This window comes from Oncorhynchus keta, chromosome 10, assembly GCF_023373465.1.
Source record: "Oncorhynchus keta strain PuntledgeMale-10-30-2019 chromosome 10, Oket_V2, whole genome shotgun sequence".
Taxonomy (NCBI): domain Eukaryota; kingdom Metazoa; phylum Chordata; class Actinopteri; order Salmoniformes; family Salmonidae; genus Oncorhynchus; species Oncorhynchus keta.
This window is the reverse complement of record NC_068430.1, coordinates 56107410-56128990: the sequence shown is the minus strand read 5'-3', so window position 1 is coordinate 56128990 and position 21581 is coordinate 56107410. Positions and strand designations below refer to the sequence as shown.

Sequence of the window (21581 nt, the reverse complement as noted above, 5' to 3'; positions counted from 1 at the left end):
CAGTCAATCCGGAAAAAGTCAAAAACTTTGAATACGCAGTTGCAAAAATCATCAAGCGCAATGATGAAACTGGCTCTCATGAGGACCTCCACAGGAAAGGAAGACCCATAATTACCTCTGCTGCAGAGGATAAGTTCATTCGAGTTACCAGCCTCAGAAATCGCTGCCCATGAAATGCCTCAGAGTTCATATAACAGACATCTCTACATCAACTGTTTAGAGGAGACTGCGTGAATCAGGCCTTCGTGGTCGAATTGCTGCACTACTACTCAAGGACACTACTAAAGGACACTAGTAATAAGAAGATATTTGCTTGGGCCAAGAAACACAAGGGATGGACATTTGTCAGGTGGAAATCTGGTCTGATGAGGCCAAATTTGAGATTTTTGGTTTCAACCACCGTGTGGGAACTCCTTCGAGACAGTTGGAAAAGCATTCCAGGTGAAGCTGGTTGACAGAATGCCAAGAGTGTACAAAGCTGTCAAGGCAAAATGTGGCTATACTAAAGAATCTCAAATATATTGTGATTTGTTTAACACTTTTTTGGTTACTACATGATTCCATACGTGTTATTTCATAGTTGTTATGTTTCACTATTATTAGGGATGGGAAGGTGTAGACTGGAGTGAGTACGTAGTCATAAGCGGTCCGTTCCCAAGCCTGCAGCAGCAGGGTGTCTGTGTTAACATGCAGAGCGTGAGCTGCTGATAGATGCCAGCTAGGGTGTGTGTCCGTGTGTGTTTTTCCCAGCCTTGACTTTAATGAATGTTGGGCCTTTCATCATCGTTCTTTTGGACAGTGTCGGAAGCACTGCAGAGTCTCATCTTTCCCAGTCATTTTCACACGCACACACACGAGAGGTGGGGGGGGGGTGAATAAAATATTACGTCTGGATCGCATACAGCACGGATCAATTCTGGTTCGTATCCTAGATATGGGAAATAAGCTCTACTACTGCCATCTAGTGGTGAAGATGGGAACATTTTTTGAGTCTAAACATAGGAAGACTGCTTAAAAAGGTAGCCGTGCAATGAGCAGCACCACAGATATTGAGATCAGCGGATTGCAAGACCTCGCTCTCACACAGATGCTGGCCTTCTAGGCCTAGTTGCAAAGAAAAAGCCATATCTCTGTCCAGTGTCTAATGTTCTTTAGACCATTTTAAACTGTCTCTAACCAGAATAGAAAGAGGAGTGGGAGGCCCCAGTGCACAACTGAAAAAGAGGAAAAGTACATTTGCGTGCCTAATTTGAGAAACAGACGCCTCACAAGTCCTCAACTGGCAGCTTCATTAAATAGTACCGGCAAAATACCAGTCTCAACGTCAACAGTGAAGAGGCGACTCCAGGATGCTGGCCAATTAAAAATAAAATATCAAATCAAATTAGCCTTTTCCAGCTACAATTAGTCATTTACAACATTAACAATGTCTATCTACACTGTATTTCTGATCAATCTTATGTTATTTTAAAATGGGCAATAAAGTTGCTTTTCTTTCAAAAACAAGGACATTTCTAAGTGACCCCAACACTTTTGAACAGTAGTGAATACTTTCATATAGATTCTGGATGGTTGTGTACAGGAATGGTGTGACTTGCACCTCCAAACACACACACACACACACGACAGACAGACACAGAAAAAAATACAGACACCTATAACACAGTTCTCGAAAACCTGTCAGCACCAGCTAGCTTTTCAAACACTTCATGATTCCAAATTCAATCAACATGTCTTTGATGCAGATGGATATTCCTGTATGTGTGAGCTCGGAATGTATTCCCCCATTCTGGGATGTGTGTGTGTGTGTGTGTGTGTGTGTGTGTGTGTGTGTGTGTGTGTGTGTGTGTGTGTGTGTGTCTGCAAAAGAAGAAGAGTGTATTTGCAGAGAGGGGTGATAGGAACGAAAGCAGGTGCTAATGAAAGAAAAGAGCGGCGGAGGAAACAAGTCTTATGCTAATGTGCTTTGTCGTCTATTCTGAAAGTGCACTCCTGAGGTTAGTATAGTTCAAATGAGAGGAGACCCTGCTAGGCCTCCTGTTCCCCTCAGTCTCTTCCTTTCTCACCCTCTCCCAAGTGCACTGCAGACGTTAGTATAGTTACAATGAGAGGAGACCTGCATTTGAATATAGGAGGATGCTGCTAGTGTAGAATCACACACTAAGGCGATCAGATGAGACTGAAACTTTGAGATACAAAACACGATATACAACTTTATTGTCCATATGTTATAGCGAACAGCGGAAATATGTATTCTGCTCTGTTCTCAACCTCTCTGCAGAAAGCACACATCCCACATACAGGGTCAAGCTGCGCCCCTGGATGGAGAGCAACTTGCGGCAAGAGAGCAATGAGCAGAGGCATATAATAAAAACAGATATGGAATATAGATCTCTTTCTCACACACACACACACTCACATACTCTTTCACCCTCGTACACACACACTCTTTCGCCCTCACACACACACTCTTTCACCCTCACACACACACTCTTTCACCCTCACACACACACTCTTTCACCCTCACACACACACTCTTTCACCCTCACACACACACTCTTTCACCCTCACACACACACTCTTTCACCCTCACACACACACTCTTTCACCCTCACACACACACACACACACACACACTCCCTCTCACCCACACACACACTTTCACCCAAACACACTCCCTCTCACCCACACACACACTCTTTCACCCTCGCACACACACTCCAACTTCACACACAATTCAAACCAACAAGTCGTTAACACAGTGCAGTTGCGATAGGTGAGGAAAAGGTCAGAAGGATCAGACGTAAACACTGTTCAGAAATACTCAAAAATCACTCCCCATTTAGTCCTATATGTGTGTGTGTTGGGTCTGTATCTGAGAGGAAGCAGGCATGTGAGAATACAGAGACAACGAGAGAGGAGAGAAAGAGAGGGACAGCAAAACAGGAGGAGGAATAGCAGTTATGTCAACACTACTATCTCCAGGGCATGATCTCTCTCACTACTGATCAAACTCTGAACACAGCCGTGGCTAAAACAACACCTGGTGTGTCAAACTAGGCGTGCACAGACAGACACACACACACACACACACACACCGAAATATTGCAGTTGTGAACGGTCTGACAGCGGGTTCACACCTGTCAAAAAGCCCCATGGTCAAAAGAAACTAGAAGTGATTTTCTATTCTATCACGTCTGTGGTTGAAAAACAATGCAAAGGTTGGTGTTTATCCTCTCCAAACGCACACAGACCAACGCTACCAATTTGTCACTAAAACAAACGAAGAAAGTGACGAAAAACAAAGGCAAATCACGGAGACTCAGGTGACTCATTCCAATAGAACATCATTAAGCTTGGTGGCCAAAGCAATGAAAACCAAACCAGATAAATACATTTCAATATTCATTAAAGCCATCTCCGTAAAAAAAAAATTAAAAGCAAGGAAACAAATCAACTGGGAGAGTGGGGAGTAAAAACACTCGAGAACTGTAGTGCACGCTGCATTTAGTTGCTTCTTAAGACTTGACTGAGCAATCAAAGCCACATGCGTTTGTGCACGTGCTTGTACGCAGGCACACACAAATATCAATTTCCTTCACCTTCATACAATACAGTGTTTTATCAGAAATATGCTTAGTTGGGGTGGGAAATTAATGTCAACTAAGTAGGACTAGTTTACCAGACGAGCTAAATGACTTCAAAACTCACTTTGAGGCAAGCAACACTTAACCATGCATGAGAGCAGCTGTTCCGGACAACTGTGGGATCACGCTCTCCATAGCCGATGTGAGTAAGACCTTTAAGCAGGTTAGCATTCACAAGGCCGCAGGGCCAGACGGACAAGCTGGCAACCTTTCCCTGAACCAGTCTGTAATACCTACTATGTTCAAGTTCCTCGGGTTCCACATCACTAACGATCTATGATGGTCCACACACACCAACACAGTCCTGAAGAGGGCATGACAATGCCCCTTTTCCCTCAGGAGGCTGAAAGGATTTGGCACGGGCCATCAGATCCTCAAAAAGTTATACAGTTGCACCATCGAGAGCATCTTGACTGGCTGTATCACCGCTTGGTATGGCAACTGCTTGGTATGGCAACTGCTTGGCATCCGACCACAAGGCACTACAGAGGTTAGTGCGTATGGGCCGGTACATCACAAGGGCTGAGCTCCCTGCTATACAAGACCAGAGGAAGGCCCTAAAAATTGTCAAAAGACTCCAGCCACCTGCCATAGACTGTTCTTTCTGCTACCACCAGAAAATGGTAACGAAGTCTGGAAACAACAGGACAGCTTTTTGCTATTGTTTATTATCTATCCTGTTGCACATCGACTCGGTATTGGAACTCTGTGTATATAGCAAAGTTATCGTTACTCCTTGTGTATTTATTATTACGTGTAATTCATTTTCATTTTTCTCAATTTTCTTTCTCTACATTGTTGGGAAGGGCCGTAAGTAAGCACTTCACTGTAAGTCTAGACCTGTTGTTTACAAAGCATTTGACGAATAACATTTAATTGGAGTCTATTGTGGTCAAGGTACAGTAGTTCACATAGGCCACGCCGTTTCATTTTCTAACCAGCAGAGGGCACTGTACACTAACAGAACATTTTTATATCAGAGGGCTAATTGCTCATCAAATACCAGCCTAATATTGGCTCTTTCAATCTCGCTGTGCTAATACTCAATACTCATTATGTATTTGTGCAATTTCCCTTGACATGAAAGGTGACATACTCAGGTATTAGACACCATTATAGCATTTCTAGTACAGCAAAGGGCACTAACTCCGATATTACTATGGTACTCACACATATTATTAGAACATACTGATGTCATTCATTTCTATGATAACTGTGTGGAACTGAGTTAGGGAAGAGCTTCAGTTCAATACCAAATAGGCCCCCATCCCACACCAGGGGTGTCAAACTCATTTCATGGAGTTTTTTTCTCTCCATTTTCATTCAATTAAGACCTAGACAACCAGGTGAGGGGAGTTCCTTACTAATTAGTGAACTTACTTCGTCAATCAAGTACAAGGGAGGAGCGAAAACCCGCAGAAACTCGGCCCCTCCATGGAATGAGTTTGACACGTGACCCGATATACATAGAGACCCATTTTCAACGGACCCGAGGACAACTAGACCCTTTCCATAGAGACCCGGACGGATCTAGACCCGTTCCATAGAGACCCGGTCTGATTAGATATGATTGAGGGAAGCAGCAGAAAAGTTATTTTATAAGCTACTTTATTAACAGGAGCTGATAAAGCACAAGAGGGAGAGAGGTGCCGCTCTAGCAGGCTGGAGGGAACGAAAGACGGCAACCAACCAAGCCGGCTCGCGCTCTCGTAGACTAATAGCTGCCATAGCTAGGTTATTTATCGTCAAATATGATATGGAGCGAGGCTATATGACTGATTTTATGAGTCATGATTGGCCAACAACAAGATTAAAGCACCACTCTCGAAAAGAGCAGCAGCATAAATTCTCTCTCTCCCTCTCCCTCTCCCTCTCCCTCTCTCCCTCCCTCCCTCCCTCCCTCCCTCCCTCTCAAAATTATACGTACACGAGACATTATTTGGAATTCTGAATGCGGACTCGCTCGGGTCCCGGATCGAGTCTCGGGTATTTGGGTACAGGTGGATCCGTGAAGACCTCTACCATACACTATATGCACTTGTGGAGATCTAAGAGGAATTGATTTGTATAATATTATGAAATGTCTACCTAGCCTATCAAAAGGGCAAGGTGGAGCATTTACCATTTTGCTTATACCAACCAAATCCTCTTAGACCTCGACAAGTGCATAGAAGTCCATTTGGGATTGGGCCCTAGAGGGCAGCAGAGAGGAGCCCACTGACTCACCAGTTGTTTGGCCTTCATCAGCTCCTCGTGGGTCTTGCCCTTCTCTCGGAGCACGGCAGGGTTCAGGCCGTCGTGAGCCTCTCCTTTACTCCCCGCTGTGGCTGCTGCTGCTGCTTCTCTTTCCCTCTGGGCCAGTCGAAACAGTTGCTCCTGCACTTGGGCCTGCTCCCTCTCAAACCTACACACGGGACATACGATGAACATGAGACACACTCAACCTGTAGCACACGCTCCAGCAGGTGTATCTCACTGATCATCCCTAAAGCCAACACCTCATTTGGCCGCCTTTCGTTCCAGTACTCTGCTGCCTGTGACTGGAACGAATTGCAAAAATCGCTGAAGTTGGAGACTTTTATCTCCCTCACCAACTTCAAACATCAGCTATCCGAGCAGCTAACCGATCGCTGCAGCTGTACATAGTCTATTGGTAAATAGCTCACCCTTTTTCACCTACCTCATTCCCATACTGTTTTTATACTGTTTTTATTTATTTACTTTTCTGCTCTTTTGCACACCAATATCTCTACCTGTACATGCCCATCTGATCATTTATCACTCCAGTGTTAATCTGCAAAATTGTATTATTCGCCTACCTCCTCATGCCTTTTGCACACATTGTATATAGACTGCCCATTTTTTTCTACTGTGTTATTGACTTGCTAATTGTTTACTCCATGTGTAACTCTGTGTTGTCTGTTCACACTGCTATGCTTTATCTTGGCCAGGTCGCAGTTGCAAATGAGAACTTGTTCTCAACTAGCCTACCTGGTTAAATAAAGGTGAAATAAAATTAAAAAAATTTAAAAAAATGTTGGGGTGGCCAAACCTCTGCGTGGGGAGATACTGTGTATGCAGGCTTTCGCTCCAGCCCAGCTCCAATACACCTGGCAACTAATCGGCTGCTCATCGGGACCTTGATCAGCTGAATCAGGCAGGATAGAGTAGGGCTGGAGCAAAAACCTGCATACCTAATCCGCCACCCGTGGTTGGCCGCCCTTGCTATAGGAAAACACATGGACTGCAGTTTCATCTAGGCCTTGGCAACAGGCCCATGCCGTCACAAAGGTGGCTCATGAGAAGTTAAACTACTCTGAGACGCTAGTTAGCATAGCATTAAGCATGACACAGACATGAGTCGTTAGCATTCCAACCACATAGTGAGCCATGCTGTTGACATGGCCTACTGCCACCATGCTAGCGGTAAATAAGAGCAACATGAGGTGTCGATAGCTCCCTTAGTCTACAAATTCATTCTCAGAATTACATGTCTGGCTAGTGTCTAGTTCCATACATTATTTCGCATGAAAAAAGGTATTACGATCAACCTAAGGATATCACAGAATAAATTTGATTTGTAAATCCCCGGGGGTGCCACAAGACTGGTCCTCCAGGAATGGATTGAGTGACACTGCACTAAGGTGTCAAATCCTAACTTCAGATAAGACTACAGTCGTAGTGATATCAGTTAAGACATGATTTATGCAAAGGTTTGTGCTACTAGACTGGAAGAAAATCCTGCACGCCAAGGAATGGAGTTGGTCCTCAGGTATAAAGTGTATGCTAGTGGCAGTTGAACTCACTTCCTCCTCAGCTCCTCCTGTGCCTCGGCAGCAGTGGGGCCAGGTCTTGGACCTGCAATTACATCCAGCCATTTAAGAATGGTCTTTATAACAGTCCATCATATCCATTTCCCAATTCCACGGTAATCACTTCCATAAGACGGTCGGCAAACATCACAACTATTACTGTAGTCCATGATAAAAATAAAAATCGCTAAAAACGTTAAACATTTATGTCCCTGGGACCAAAAGGCCTACTTTATCTCCAAAGTCACAGTTGAGTTGAGCACTTAGGTCGTCGCGCTCTTCCATACCTGGTGCAGGTTTGTGGCTGCCAGGCTGGGGTGGCGGTGGATTGACGCTGTCCGTTCCCTGCGAATCTCGCATCCGCTGCATCAGCTCCCCTGAGAGCTGTGTATTGCGTAACAAATAGGTTGCATTGTGCAAAACTGGTCAGACGGACATTCAAAGCAATGGGTGCTTGCACAAAGACCTAAGTGTCAAGTAATATACACTAATAGGCTAATTATTATTTCAAAGTTTAACACTTTCCAGTGTATGTATTGGATTGTAATTACTCCTGATAGTATATAGGCCAATAACTATAGTAACAGCGTTGTTAGACTGCACTTACAGAAGTAGACTAACCCTTACCCTAATGTATAGCAATGAGTAGCCAAAACCTTATGAATTACGACTGTATTACAGATATATTACTCAGTAATAAGAGCACCATAAGTGTGACCCAATTCTTTGAAACAAGTTTATTTGGGCACACGTATTATATAAATGTAAGAAGATACTGTCAATCCCACTTTGACACTAACTTGCTGCCCTAGACCAAATCAAATTTGTTTTTCATAACTTTATGTAGGGCAACTTCAAACAATTCGCCAATGACTTCCTTTACAAATTAATGATAACATTGACATATTGCGACAGTCTCCCATCGGCCTACATTAACCGTCCATCTGCAGGTGATATGGGAATAAATCTATTTGATCTTAGCTACCCCTGCATTATTATAAGCCATTACCTAAACTATGTGCGTTATAAATTGTGTTGGTCAAAAATGTGGTCTAATGATATTATTGTAGCAGCCTAGAACGAGTCCAGGACAGTTAAATATTCTCTGTGGCCGACAAAGAACCGCTACAGTGTAACGTCAAGTCCAGACAACGACGCATAGCGGACTGGGGGGGAACCGTGACCGAATTCACTTGAGGACACGGGAATACATGACATTACATTAGAATGCGGGTCTGTTATTTGCATTTGCTTTAAAATACACAACTATTTACGTTCTATACTGCCGGATATATTTACTAGAGATACGGTAATGCAACCAAAAGTCACGGACACACTAAATATAGCCCATTAGATTTATGTTGCATTTCATTTCTCTGTCGGCATGTCAAATTATTTTTTACTTGGCAATGAAAGTCGCCGTTTTCTAATCAGTCGCTTAACGTTACTTGCCTTAACTCCGTGAATGACTGTGACCTTCTCTTCTTCATCCAGGCCGAATGACACTTTTCTCCTCGTACTTTCACTGCCTCCCATGGTCAATGGTCGGCTTGTAATTAACCTGTATTTAAAAAAAAAACTCTGCCCTACACTAGGATATTTTACAAGTCTACGACAATGTGAAAGCAACGGTAGCCGCCACAGCGCGTCGCGGACAAAATTACTCACAAGAAAAGGTCACTTTCCAGGACCGCCAGTAATCTCAACGCGTATAGGTGGATAACATAAATCGGACTCCAATTACATTTTATCTTGTATCATAGGCGACCATAAGGGGGCTGGGAATTGTAGTTCTGTAGTCATCCCCTGTCAACCCAAAAATCAAGTTATCCAAACGTCGTGTAGGCCTATGTTTGTACAATAAATATTATGGTTAGGCAAAACATGTAATGCCATACATTCCACGTCTTGGCCAATTCAAATCACATGAAACACTGCGTGCCATGCATCCCCCCAAAAATTGGGACAATACGAAACGTTTCAATTTGCAGTAGCACAAGAAACCACCAAGAGGAGACATACATGTATAGGAATGAAAAGGAAGCAGGTTTAATCGTCTCATGGAATCCTCAACACAACATATGAGTTGAATATTCTACAATGATACATTATTAAATACAATTACAAGTTATTCACAGCTTGCTGGCACTGAGTATCCTTACTCTTTTTCAAAGTCATTTCAATTAAATATTGTATTCAATCTTATGTAGCCTGCCAACACCTGCATTTTAAACCCACACCCCACTAACACCTTATAAATATACTCCATTTTTCATCAATAATGTTGACCCTCAAATGCAACCGTACAACATTTCTCTAGAAATATAAGCCTGTGTGAGAGCAAGTTACCGGGTTTCCTTTGTTGATGCAGGTCAAGTATCGGGACGTGCAAGGCAGAAGACTCATAAAATACTACTAATGGCAATACAAAACACTAAACGCGTCTCTATATGACATACTGATGCTATATGTCACACGACGAACTCCACTCAAGACAATGTTTCACCATGCCAAATGTACACCCTTCCCAGGGGCAATTCTTGTTCGGGGTGGGGGAATGACTATAAGTGACAAAATCACAAGGGGGGCATAAACAATGGGAATTGGTTTCACAGCAAGCCATGTGTTGTGGGGCTACTAAGTTCACAGCAGACAAAGCAGGATTACTGCAAGGAAGTAGTGCTTCATGCAAATTGGTCCAGTTCGCATTGAGCATTATCAGCAAACAGATTTAGTGTTTAAAGTTGCTCTTTCTTTGTGATGAAATCAGGGCTTACATTTTAAGGAGCACGTGAGCAACCTAAGGTGGCCAATTCGATCATTTCATATATTGAAAATGATATTTCAATATTAGTTCATATTTGAGTCATTAAAAAAAAAATACCTTCGTTTTTCTCCGTTTCTTTTCAGTCGAATCCAATGCATCTTGGGATGAATATTTCTTGAAATAAAAAAAAAGGTCTGGAAAATACATAGCCTAACCACAAGTGCTATTCCTGCCTTCTCTCACCCTCATTTGACAGTTGGTTTGGAAATGTTGCTTTTACTCATTAGAAACATTTCTTATACCAGGATTGATCAGCTGATGGAACTACCTTTCGACATAAAACCGAGCGGGTCACTAAAATAAATAAAACAGACAGTAAATAATAACATAAAATAGGTAGAGATGACGGGTGCGACTCAGCATCCATTTTGATTCTCTCTATGCCCCAGCAGCAAATCACATGGATACCTGATGCACTAATAATGGTCTTTGACAAGGCATACCAAGCTCCTGCAGACTCAAGCCCGAGGTCCTCAATTAATACAATGAGGGTACATGACATTACGTCAAACATCAAAGACTGGGGGGAAAAAGCACTGATTTCAAACATAAAACATTACGAATGACGCAATTTAGAGAAGGGTCCTAGCGTGATAAGGACAGGTCTGGTCTATAGGGAGCAAGGCACGGTGAATTGGTGATTCAATACGACCTGGTTACCAAGTCGTCACAAATCTAACACAAAGTCACAGTTCGTGGACTTTACCTCACTGAGCTGTAACCCTTCGATGGGAATGTAACGGACATTACCTTTACACTTAACAAAGAACATTTGCTTCTTAGCTTTGTTGTCCAAGCACTCAATTACTGGGGGGGATAACACTTGACTGAAGTTGTGGAAATCCCCGGCAGGTATTGGGAAGAATGTAATGTTTGAGCCAGAATGGAGCAGGCAGCAAGAGCCAAAATGAAGGATATGGAGGACAAACAGGAGATGAAATGAGGGAGCAGCTTCCTCAATGAGGGCCCTCCTCACAGTTTCTCCAGAGAGGGAGAGAGAGCCTCCAACCCCCCTCACTACTCTCCACTTAACCAGTCCTACTAGCACTCTCCTACTAGCTTAGCATACATCCCCTAACCTCCCCTTTCCTCTCATCTTTTTCCTTAGGCGTTGATGGCCCTCCAGCGGTCGCTGTCGATGCTGTTGATGCTGCCCGCCCCGAAAGGACCAGAGGCCACGTCGTCCAGGTAGGCAGCCATGCCGGTGGCAGTCAGGCCGTCTATCTGGGTGCTGGAGTAGAAGGAGCCTTGCTCCAGCTGCTCCTTGCGGCCCAGCCCAGATGTCGAGGTGGGGGGCAGGTGGACGTCTGCCTGGTCATCCGGCTCGTCCACCTGGCACTTGTAGGAGAAGAGGATCTTGGGCTCTGAGCTAGAGGGAGGAGGAAGAGAGTTGGGGGAAAAAAAGAGGGACAAGGAGAGAAAAAGGAGGGACAGGAAGAAAAGGAGACCGAAAAGACAGAAAAGAGATGGTATCATCAGGCAGAAGTAAAATGCAACCAAACATGTCTCATGCATTGGGGGAACCTTGCCCGTGTCTCCTGTCCTCGTTTCCTCAATTAACCTCAAAGAGCATTGGAGGACAGGACCCAAGGTCCCTCTTGGATCTCTTCCTCCAATGAGCCTTGAGAGGAATTTAGGGGGGGAAAAGGACAGGAAGCAAGGATTTGACATTTAGTAATATTTTCAGACAGCCGTAGTTTTTGGCCTTTGAACTACTTACCCGAAGAAGCCTTTGAGGAAGGTGACGTAGATGAGCGGGGCGAACACGGAGAAGTAGAGGAAGGTGGTGACGTCCACGCAGCTGTAACAAATCACAGACACACATAAACCACAGACTAACAAGGGAGCTCACCGACCTAGATAAACATCATCAGGCATCAGCAGTGACTTAACGATCTCTATAGCCTAGCACCAGAATGACACGAGGCTTCAGTTAGACTACACAGAAAACATCAGAACATGGACACAAACACAAGCTGCTCTACTTTGAGGGAAAATAACATTTTTTAAATGGTGCAATGCAGCCATTCTTATCGGAGTAGCAAATCATTTCTGCGTGGTGATTTTTTTTTCTTTTCAAACAACTCTTACACTAAAAGGGAATTATCATAATTTGACAGTATTATTCCAACCTCAGTGTGGAAATATATATATATATATATTTTTTTTATATACATTTTTCTTCATTAGGATAAATCATAGAACAGTGTGATGATTTACTTCAATCTCTGAACAGTTACTTGAATGTCCATCACTTGTTTTCCACAGTCCAGACACTCACCAGAGCCCCTCTATGATGCCGGCACACAGCAGAGCGCTGCCCAGGCCCTGGACCAGATTGAGCAGGGACAGGACAGCAGCATACACATAGAAACTCTTCTTAGCTGTGGAGGTAGGAGGCCCAAGAAGAGTGTGAGTCAACTTTGCTGCTAACACAAGGCCACTCTCCAGCTAATCATAAAAAATAAAAAAAATCAGGGATAATTAAACATTTAAATAAAAAAAACACACAAAAAACACACAAAAAAACAGCACCGTGGAACACAACGGTTGGTATATTAGTAAATGACCCTGAAAAAGAGCCCTCTGCCATCTGTTGATAGTTTTCTGGGTGAACAAATGTCCCAATAACTCACATGGCAGGGATATCCTCTCCCTCACCGGGGTTTTGGGAAGGATGACAATCAGAGAGTACACCTGAAAGCACAAGTACCCGTGTTAAAAGGGGTACTTCGGGAGGCCCTTCATCTACTTCCCCAGAGTCAGATGAACACCATTTTTCATGATTCTGTGTCCAGTATGAAGGAAGTTAGAGGTAGGGTTGCGAGTCAATGCTAACTAGCATAAGCACAATGACCTTTGGGTATGTGCTAGCATGCAGAAACACATGGGTGAAATTGGTGCCTTCTTGCATTACAAATAACGGGACAGCAAAATTAGAGGACCAAACGGGTGGCACAAAGACATCCAATTCTAACAATTCTCAAAACAGAAGTGATTGAAAACCCCTCTCTATTCATGTTACAAGTACAATTCCAGACAGTAAAAAATATATACATTACATTATTCTAAAAAAATAACTTTTGACAGCCCTCATTTGCTCTGTAACCATTGGCAGCTCACCAGGAAGAAGAAACAGGAGCTGGCCAACCAGAAGTGGCGTCCCCCGTGGCCGTAGATATTGAAATCCTCGGCGGAAAGGTGCTTGTCAGGGTACAGGATCTCCAGGGTGCCCTGAGGAAGAACCATCAAATGGTCAACGCACAGGGTTCCATTAACAAGTAATTTATTTGTTTTGTCATTTGTAAACACTTCTTACTACGGCGTTTTGGGGTTATGACCTTGTGTAAGTTTGAGAGTTGTGGGGCTGCCATGCGAGTGGTCTCCAGTCTTACCTGTGTGATGGAGTAACCCAGTGCCAGAACAGCAGTGATCGCCAGCACACGCTTTATACTGGACTTGCTCTCCAGGTGGCCTGTCAACAGAAGAAACACATCAGAGAGCATTCTTCAAATCCCCAGAGCAAAAGTGGCCCAAAACTTCTAAAACGTAAGCAAGGGGTTACGTCGACTACGATACTGCCATAAAATGAAGAAGAAAACATTTGAATATGCAGTACAGTAACAATGATGCTCTGTCAGCTTTATACTGTTTGAGTCCACAGCAAGCTTAGCCGAATTCCTCCCCCTCTAAGAATACCATAACTATAAACAACTTGTATATGCACTCCCGCGTATACAGACAGTGCATGACTATATATGACTGTGTGTGCGTGCAACTATAGTCTCATCATTGGTGACCACGTCATTCCAAGTGTTCGTCTTACAACAGAAGGTGAGACGAGCCCAGAGGGAGATGTCGTAGTTCTAGGTTTGTAGTATAACACATTGTCATTTACGCTGCACTTTTAGTATATTGCCCTTACACACATTAGCCATGTACTTCCACATATTGTCCCAATAAAACATACTATACTTTGTATCCAGCGTGTACTTTGTAGCTTTGGTTTTAATTTCATGTGTATAGTTAGCCTGGATGCCAGTATGTTTGTGCTATCGTGTCAACTCCTTGTCATTCATTGTGTTTCCAAACAAGCAGTTAACAATGATAGCACCCACAGATCTGGAACCAGGCTACAGTAAAAGAACTTTGGAGTTGAAATGTATGACATTTTATTTTCATGTTAAAATCACCAGTTTGCAACCCTTCCCTCACTGGATTCATTGACACAAACAAACATTACAATGATTCATAGGGATAATTCACAGTAATAATTATTCTGGTGTTCTGTGCAAAGTGCACCGCATAAAGAATTGCAGATAAGATTATCCAAGCAATAATAATAATAAACCTAGAGCAGTAAAAACATTTCTATTATTATTAGTATAATAATACAGAAAAAGGAAACATTGAAAGAGAGTTTTATGAATGAAATGTATTGCGGTGGTCATGAGAAGACATACCAAAAGCCAGTCCCAAGATAATCACACTGAGCTCAATGGCTAGCAGAAAGAAGCGGGTGATCTCCCACAGCACCTAAAGGAGAGACATTAAAAATGAGTCCTCCTCAATATAGTCTCAAGAAGCATCCTCTCCTAATCACCTTTCCTTCATCTCTGCATTTATCTGGGGCTCTGTTGGAGCAGAAACACAGATACAATCAACATGAGAGAACACAAAAATGCACTAATTAATAGGCTGGGAGCACTGCTTTCAGATCAACTTCCTCTACCCAAATTCTGACCTTCTGAGAATCACGTCTGTTGAAATCAGTGCACACGAAGGGAAAATAAATATCTTCATGTTATCACTAATAAAGTCACAGCATTTCTTAATACTTCATGCTCCCTGCTGCTAATGACCTATAGGTCAAATAAATGTTAATTGTGTAGATAATAAACTTCATTTAGTGCTAAATACTGCTGCTAGAATCCTGACTAGAACCCAAAAATGTGATCATATTACTCCAGTGCTAGCCTCCCTACACTGGCTTCCTGTCAAGGCAAGGGCTGATTTCACAGTTTTACTGCTAACCGACAAAGCATTACATGGGCTTGCTCCTACCCATCTCTCCGATGTGGTCCTGCCGTACATACCTACACGTACGCTACGGTCACAAGACGCAGGCCTCCTAATTGTCCCTAGAATTTCTAAGCAAACAGCTGGAGGCAGGGCTTTCTCCTATAGAGCTCCATATTTATGGAATGGTCTGCCTACCCATGTGAGAGACGCAGACTCAGTCTCGACCTTTAAGTCTTTACTGAAGACTCATCTCTTCAGTAGGTCCTATGATTGAGTGTAGTCTGGCCCAGGAGTGTGAAGGTGAACGGAAAGGCTCTGGAGCAACGAACAGCCTGGCCGGTTCCCCTCTTTCCACTGGGATTCTCTGCCTCTAAACCTATTACAGGGGCTGAGTCACTGGCTTACTGGTGCTCTTTCATGCCGTCCCTAGGAGGGGTGCATCGCATGAGTGGGTTGAGTCACTGATGTGATCTTCCTGTCTGGGTTATTATTATTATTATTATTATTATTATTATTATTGGCTATGAAAAGCAAACTGACATTTACTCCTGAGGTGCTGACTTGCTGCACCCTCGACAACTACTGTGATTATTATTATTTGACCATGCTGGTCATTTATGAACATTTGAACATCTTGGCCATTTTCTGTTATAATCTCCACCCGGCACAGCAAGAAGAGGACTGGCCACCCCTCATAGCCTGGTTCCTCTCTAGGTTTGGCCTTTCTCTGGAGTTTTTCCTTGCCAATGTGCTTTAACACCTGCATTGCTTGCTGTTTGGGGTTTTAGGCTGGATTTCTGTACAGCACTTTGAGATATCAGCTGATGTACGAAGGGCTATATAAATACATTTGATTTGATAATCCACTAAGAAAACCAATGGTCCAAAAATCACGTCTCCACCATGAGCCGTTCGAAAGTTATTGGAGTTTTTGCCAGAGAAAAGTGGTCAAAAATAAGGAAAATTACAAAGCATTGTGTCAGCGAGAACGAAAGCTACCTGAGGATTACTCTCCTGTTGAACTAGTCCTCTTTTCTCAAATCCGCAAGACATAAAACAATATAGAGATAAGATAGACTGAGACAATGTAGAATTTTCATATTTAAGTGTACTTTTTTCAAATTAAGGCAAATTGAATACGCTTTTTAAAATGTATTTTCAGTCTTTTACCTTTAACTCAGATCATCAAGCTGATTTAGATTTTTTGCAACCCTACCAGCAGAACCGCCTTTGAAGACGACCACCACATGTCAAATCTTCAAGAAAGCTGCAAGAAAAGCTGCACCACTCTGTCAACAGAGCTCGGTGCCTATTATCGGAAGTATTGGGTTAAGAAAGCTGATATAGTATTCAATGTTAGGAAAATACCCCATTGAACAATTCAGATCAAGAATAAATCATATTCGTCTCGGTCAAATGTATTTTAGAACACAAGTGTTATTTCACCACCCAATGGAGAGTCATCGGAATCGTCCCCAACGTCACCCCATTACCTATATCAGCGGTATTCAAAGTCAAGGTCGCGACGGGAACTGCAGTGGGGTGGCCATATATGTCAAATGTTTTCATGGAAAATGTATTCATTGGTTACTTTTCAGTTTGATAAGAGATGAAAATGCAATACATTGAAGGTTATTTGTGGATGTAAAAATCTCAAATGAACCCATTTTAAGGTTGTGTCATTTGATTTGGTGTTGAGTCATGAGAAATCTTGGGTGAAAAATGTGATTCCCATAAATTCTGGTGGGGGGATCCCCAATGAAGCAATTTGAATACCACTGCCCTATTCACAGTGTACAAAACATTAGGAACCCTTTCCTAATATTAAGATGCACCCCCAACCTTTTGCCTTCAGAAGAGCCTCAATTCATCAGGGCATGGACTCTACAAGGTGTTAAAGCATTCCACAGGGATGCTGGCCCATGTTGACTCCAATGCTTCCCACAGTTGTGTCAAGTTGGCTGGATGTCCTTTGGGTGGTGGACCATTCTTGATACACACGTGACTGTTGAGCGTGAAAAACACAGCAGCGTTACAGTTCTTGACACATTCAAACCAGTGCACCTGGCACCTTCTACCATACCCCATTCAAGGGTACTTACATTTTTTTTTTGTCTTGCCCATTCACTCTCTGAATGGAACACATACACAAGCCATGTCTCAATTGTCTCAAGGCTTAAAAATCCTTATTTAACCCATCTCCTCCCCTTCATCTACACTGATTGAAGTGGATTTAACAAGTGACATCAATAAGGGATCGCAGCTTTCACCTGGTCAGTGGGAATATGTCATGGGAAGAGCAGGTGTTGTTAATGTTTTCTCATTTTGACCAGAGCCATATGGATCCTGGTCAAAAATAGTGCACCATATGGAGAATAGGGTGCCGTTTAGGACGCAGACAGAGTGAATCTCAATGGTTTCCAGGGTGGATTAAGAAGCCATTTATAGCTGTGTGTGGCTCCAAATTCAATCGATACAGCACAGCTCAATGACTGACACTATCTCACCACTACAGCTATTTTGAGGGTAACACTTTCTGAGAAGCACCTGGATGTAAATTAATTGATTTACATGCTTCCATGCATTTACACTGTCATAAGGAGTCTTGAGCGCTTACGGATGCTGAAAATTAGTCCTTTGATCTCCCAGAAAAGGGAAAAAAATTGTTTTACAAGATGACTCTCTCAGAAAAGAAAGCACTACTCAGATGTTTGTCCTGATAGTTGCAGAAATCAATTTTTTGAGATGATAAACTTGTTAAGTCTCCTGGGTTTATATGTTTTTCTGGATTCCCAAGTCACTCAGAGGACACATTTACATTTTTTACAGAAGCTAACTTCCTTCTGTGTGTTTCATTACAAATCCAAAGCCTTTATGCATCTACAAGGGCTGTGGCAAGAAGCCTTGAGTTGTTTTGAATTATTACAGCAAGTCTGTAACATGCTACAAGTGTAGGTGGTTCAGAGTGTCACCAATTGTGCCCTGCCATAGTAGCCTTACCTTGTCAATGATGGTGGCAGCACTGGATGCACTAACGGTCATGGACACTATGGCACGGGTGATTCCCACCGCTGCCACCACAAACACCTGGAAGGACATAGGTCAGACATCCATTAAAAGAGCCGGCAAGCAGGATCTCACTGGATTGTTATTATGGAAATGTATGCATTTAATTTCTAACAAGTCAACTTTCTACGTGTACATCTCGCTGTCCTATTTCCAAAGCTTGCATATAAGAGGTTGCCTACCAGTATGTAGAAGGTGATGAAGATGGGGCTGGAGGTGAGCCGGATCTTGGCCCTGGCTGAGGGCAGTTTCCACATCAGGAACATGAAGAAAGCCACATTGGGAATGAGGAGCACGAGGTCCCAAAACCGAACTCTAAGGAGGGAGAGTCAAAAATATATACATGTTATTTTACCAGGTAAGTTGACTCAGAACACATTCTCATTTACAGCAACGACCTGGGGAATAGTTACAGGGTAAATGAGGAGGATGAAAGAGCCAATTGGAAGCTGGGGTTGATGGTATGAGGACCACAGTGGTAATTCAGCCAGGACACTGGGGTTAACACCCCTACTCTTACAATAAGTGCCACGGGATCTTTAATGATCACAGAGTCAGGACACCCACTTAACGTCCCATCAGAAAGACAGCACCCCACACAGGGCAATGTCCCCAATTACTGCCCTGTGGCAGTGGGATATTTTTTTTTAGACCAGAGGAAAGAGTGTCTCCTATTGGCCCTCAAACACCACTTCCAGCAGCATCTAGTCTCCCATCCTGGGACTGACCAGGATCATCCTTGCTTAGCATCAGAGGTACACTAGCAGTGGAATGCAGAGGTAGTGTTATTCTTGTTACGCTACACCAGTCGTCATAACCACACTAAACACAGAACTGAACAGATCCAGCAATGTGAATGACAAAGTGTTTCAAAACGTAGAATTGAGATAATTGCAAGACGTTCAAAAGATGCCCAGCAAACACAGTCCTATCTGGCTTACCTCGACTCGCCAATGTCCTCGTATAGGACCTGGAGACATCTGTGAGGCTTGGTGATGTTGGCCTCAAACTCTGGTTGCCAGGTTGGAATTGCTGATGTGTTCTCCACATAAGTTGGGAATATGCTGCCATTGTATTGTGCAAACCTCACCACTGCAGTCACGGTGTCAAGCATAATGCACTCAAGGCCTAGGGGCAAATGTCATAACTTCAGTAATGTGGATGTTACCGAGTAAACAACACGTAATAGTTATTCCAGCTCAGTACACAGCGGTTTGTTTATTTTCCAACATTGGTAACTATGAGCTAACGTTAGCTAGATAAAGAGAAAATACCGGGGTACAAGCTCGAGTCTGTGCACTTGATACTTTCAAGACAAACGAGATCAAACCATTAACATCGGTTATATTCAGGTCGGAAAGTTCGAACTCAGAAGATACCGTGTTTCCGACTTGATATTCCGAAATGAATGACATTTCAAAACGATGGGTTTTTTTGTTGGGGAGTTCCCAGTTGTTTTGAACGCGGCATCTGTCTGTTCAAACATCTTCCACGTCAGGTAAGTTTAACGTTACGTAACCGTGACAGTGTCACGCAGCTTGTGTACAACAAAATCAGGCCAGCTAGCTAACGTTAGCTTCCAGCTAGCTGCAATACCGTTATAGAATATATAGATAGTCGATGCTATGTAAGTGCCACGGCTGAGTGGCTCACATGTTGAATATCAAAACAAACATCACCGTGCCAGGGCAAGGCTGGCAGGGAGATGTAGTTAACAAGCCAGCATTGCAACGTTTCGACAGCTTGACAACAAACATAATGTTAGATAGCTACGGGTTAGCTAGCTAGCTCTAGCTAACAATGATCTTAAGGTTACCGTTTCAGTAGTCTCGAATTCAAGGGCAAGTTGTATATTCTTCAGCACTTTTCACGGACAATACTTGTGGTGCAAACAACATAACTAGCTAACCTATCATACTGTTGTCTACTGTTTAATTAATAATTTATCCAAGCTAGCTAGTCACCTGACAAACCGGATTTTAATTTCGATATCAATCTTTGCGCATGTGCATCAGAGGGAGGAATGACGACATCCGTCTGCTACAGTTCAGGGATGGGGTAAACACTGGGCTAATTCGACATTGCAGCGGACAGTGAAAGAGACTGCTGACTGACTGATCTGAAAGTCACCTTGCATCATAAATAACGACATGAATTACTTGTAGGTCAGACAGTCATGATACATCACGGTTTTGATGATCTCGAACACGGCCACTCATGTCACTGCATTTAGATACCGATGTGAGTTTTTCCAAGCATGTTAGGAAGGAGACTGAGATGAAGGTTAGGAAAATGCTTCTGACCTGCTACGAAAAATACGTTATATCGAAGTGCCCTAAAAAAAAAAGTGTGTGTCCTGTTAGGGATACAAACGTGAAAATCAAATGGCTTTAGTATTACAAAAAATACTTATGCAAATAAATATAGCAATTAATAGTAGTTATAACTAATGTTCAAAATCAAATCAAATGTATTGGTCACATACACGTGTTTAGCAGATGTTATTGCGGTGGAGCGAAATGCTTGTGCTTCTAGCTCCTACAGTGCAGTAATATCTAACAATAATATCTAACAGTTCCACAACATATACCCCAAAAACACGTAAATCTAAGTAAGGAATAGATTAAGAAAATATGCATATATGTCAGAGCGTCATTGGGCTAAGATACAGTGGCATAGCATAGAATACAGTATTTACACACAATTAAAGTGACTAACTTACCATGGAATAGTATAGAGTACAGTTAATACATGTGAGATGAGTAATGCAAGATGCAGAGCCATTATTAAAGTGTCTAGTGATCCATTTCTAAAAGTGGCCAGTGATTCCTAATCTATGTCTATAGGCAGCGACCTCTGATGTGCTAGTGATGGCTGTTTAGCAGTCTGATGGCCTTGAGATAGAAACGGTTTTTCAGTCTCTCGGTCCCAGGTTTGATGCACCTGTACTGACCTCGCCTTCTGGATGATAGCAGGGTGAACAGGCAGTGGCTTCTGTGGTTGACGTCCTTGATGATCTTTTTGGCCTTCCTGTGGCATCGGGTGCTGTAGGTGTCCAGGAGGGCAGGAAGTTTGCAACCGGTAATGTGTTGGGCAGACCGCACTACCCTCTGGAGAGCTTTGCGTTTGTGGGCGGTGCAGTTGCCGTACCAGGTGGTGATACAGACTGACAGGATGCTCTCGATTGTGCATCTGTAAAAGTGAGGG

At 43.0% G+C, this 21581-nt stretch overlaps 2 protein-coding genes across 3 annotated transcripts in view; both read right to left on the bottom strand.

Moving 5' to 3' along the window:
- The window catches only part of LOC118389001 (MICOS complex subunit mic25a-like), a 64959-nt gene extending 55751 nt beyond the window's left edge, over nucleotides 1–9208 (bottom strand). For both annotated transcript variants that reach the window (XM_052527319.1, XM_035778655.2), the window contains exons 1-4: nucleotides 8912–9208; nucleotides 7747–7843; nucleotides 7454–7505; nucleotides 5874–6051 (exon numbers count right to left, since the gene is read on the bottom strand). In XM_052527319.1, the coding sequence (XP_052383279.1) occupies nucleotides 5874–6051; nucleotides 7454–7505; nucleotides 7747–7843; nucleotides 8912–8995 (411 nt within the window). In that variant the 5' untranslated portion in view covers nucleotides 8996–9208. The remainder of the gene's footprint in view (nucleotides 1–5873; nucleotides 6052–7453; nucleotides 7506–7746; nucleotides 7844–8911) is intronic.
- Nucleotides 9209–9484: 276 nt separating this feature from the next.
- tpra1 (transmembrane protein, adipocyte asscociated 1) lies at nucleotides 9485–20461 on the bottom strand. Its single transcript, XM_035778654.2, has 11 exons — nucleotides 20191–20461; nucleotides 19316–19502; nucleotides 18557–18689; nucleotides 18309–18395; nucleotides 14750–14822; nucleotides 13682–13761; nucleotides 13410–13520; nucleotides 12923–12983; nucleotides 12568–12670; nucleotides 12007–12087; nucleotides 9485–11655 (listed from the first exon to the last, which is right to left on the bottom strand). Exons 2-11 carry the CDS (start codon nucleotides 19486–19488, stop codon nucleotides 11391–11393), a joined length of 1167 nt encoding a protein of 388 aa, XP_035634547.1. The 5' UTR covers nucleotides 19489–19502; nucleotides 20191–20461; the 3' UTR covers nucleotides 9485–11390.
- Nucleotides 20462–21581: the final 1120 nt, after the last annotated feature.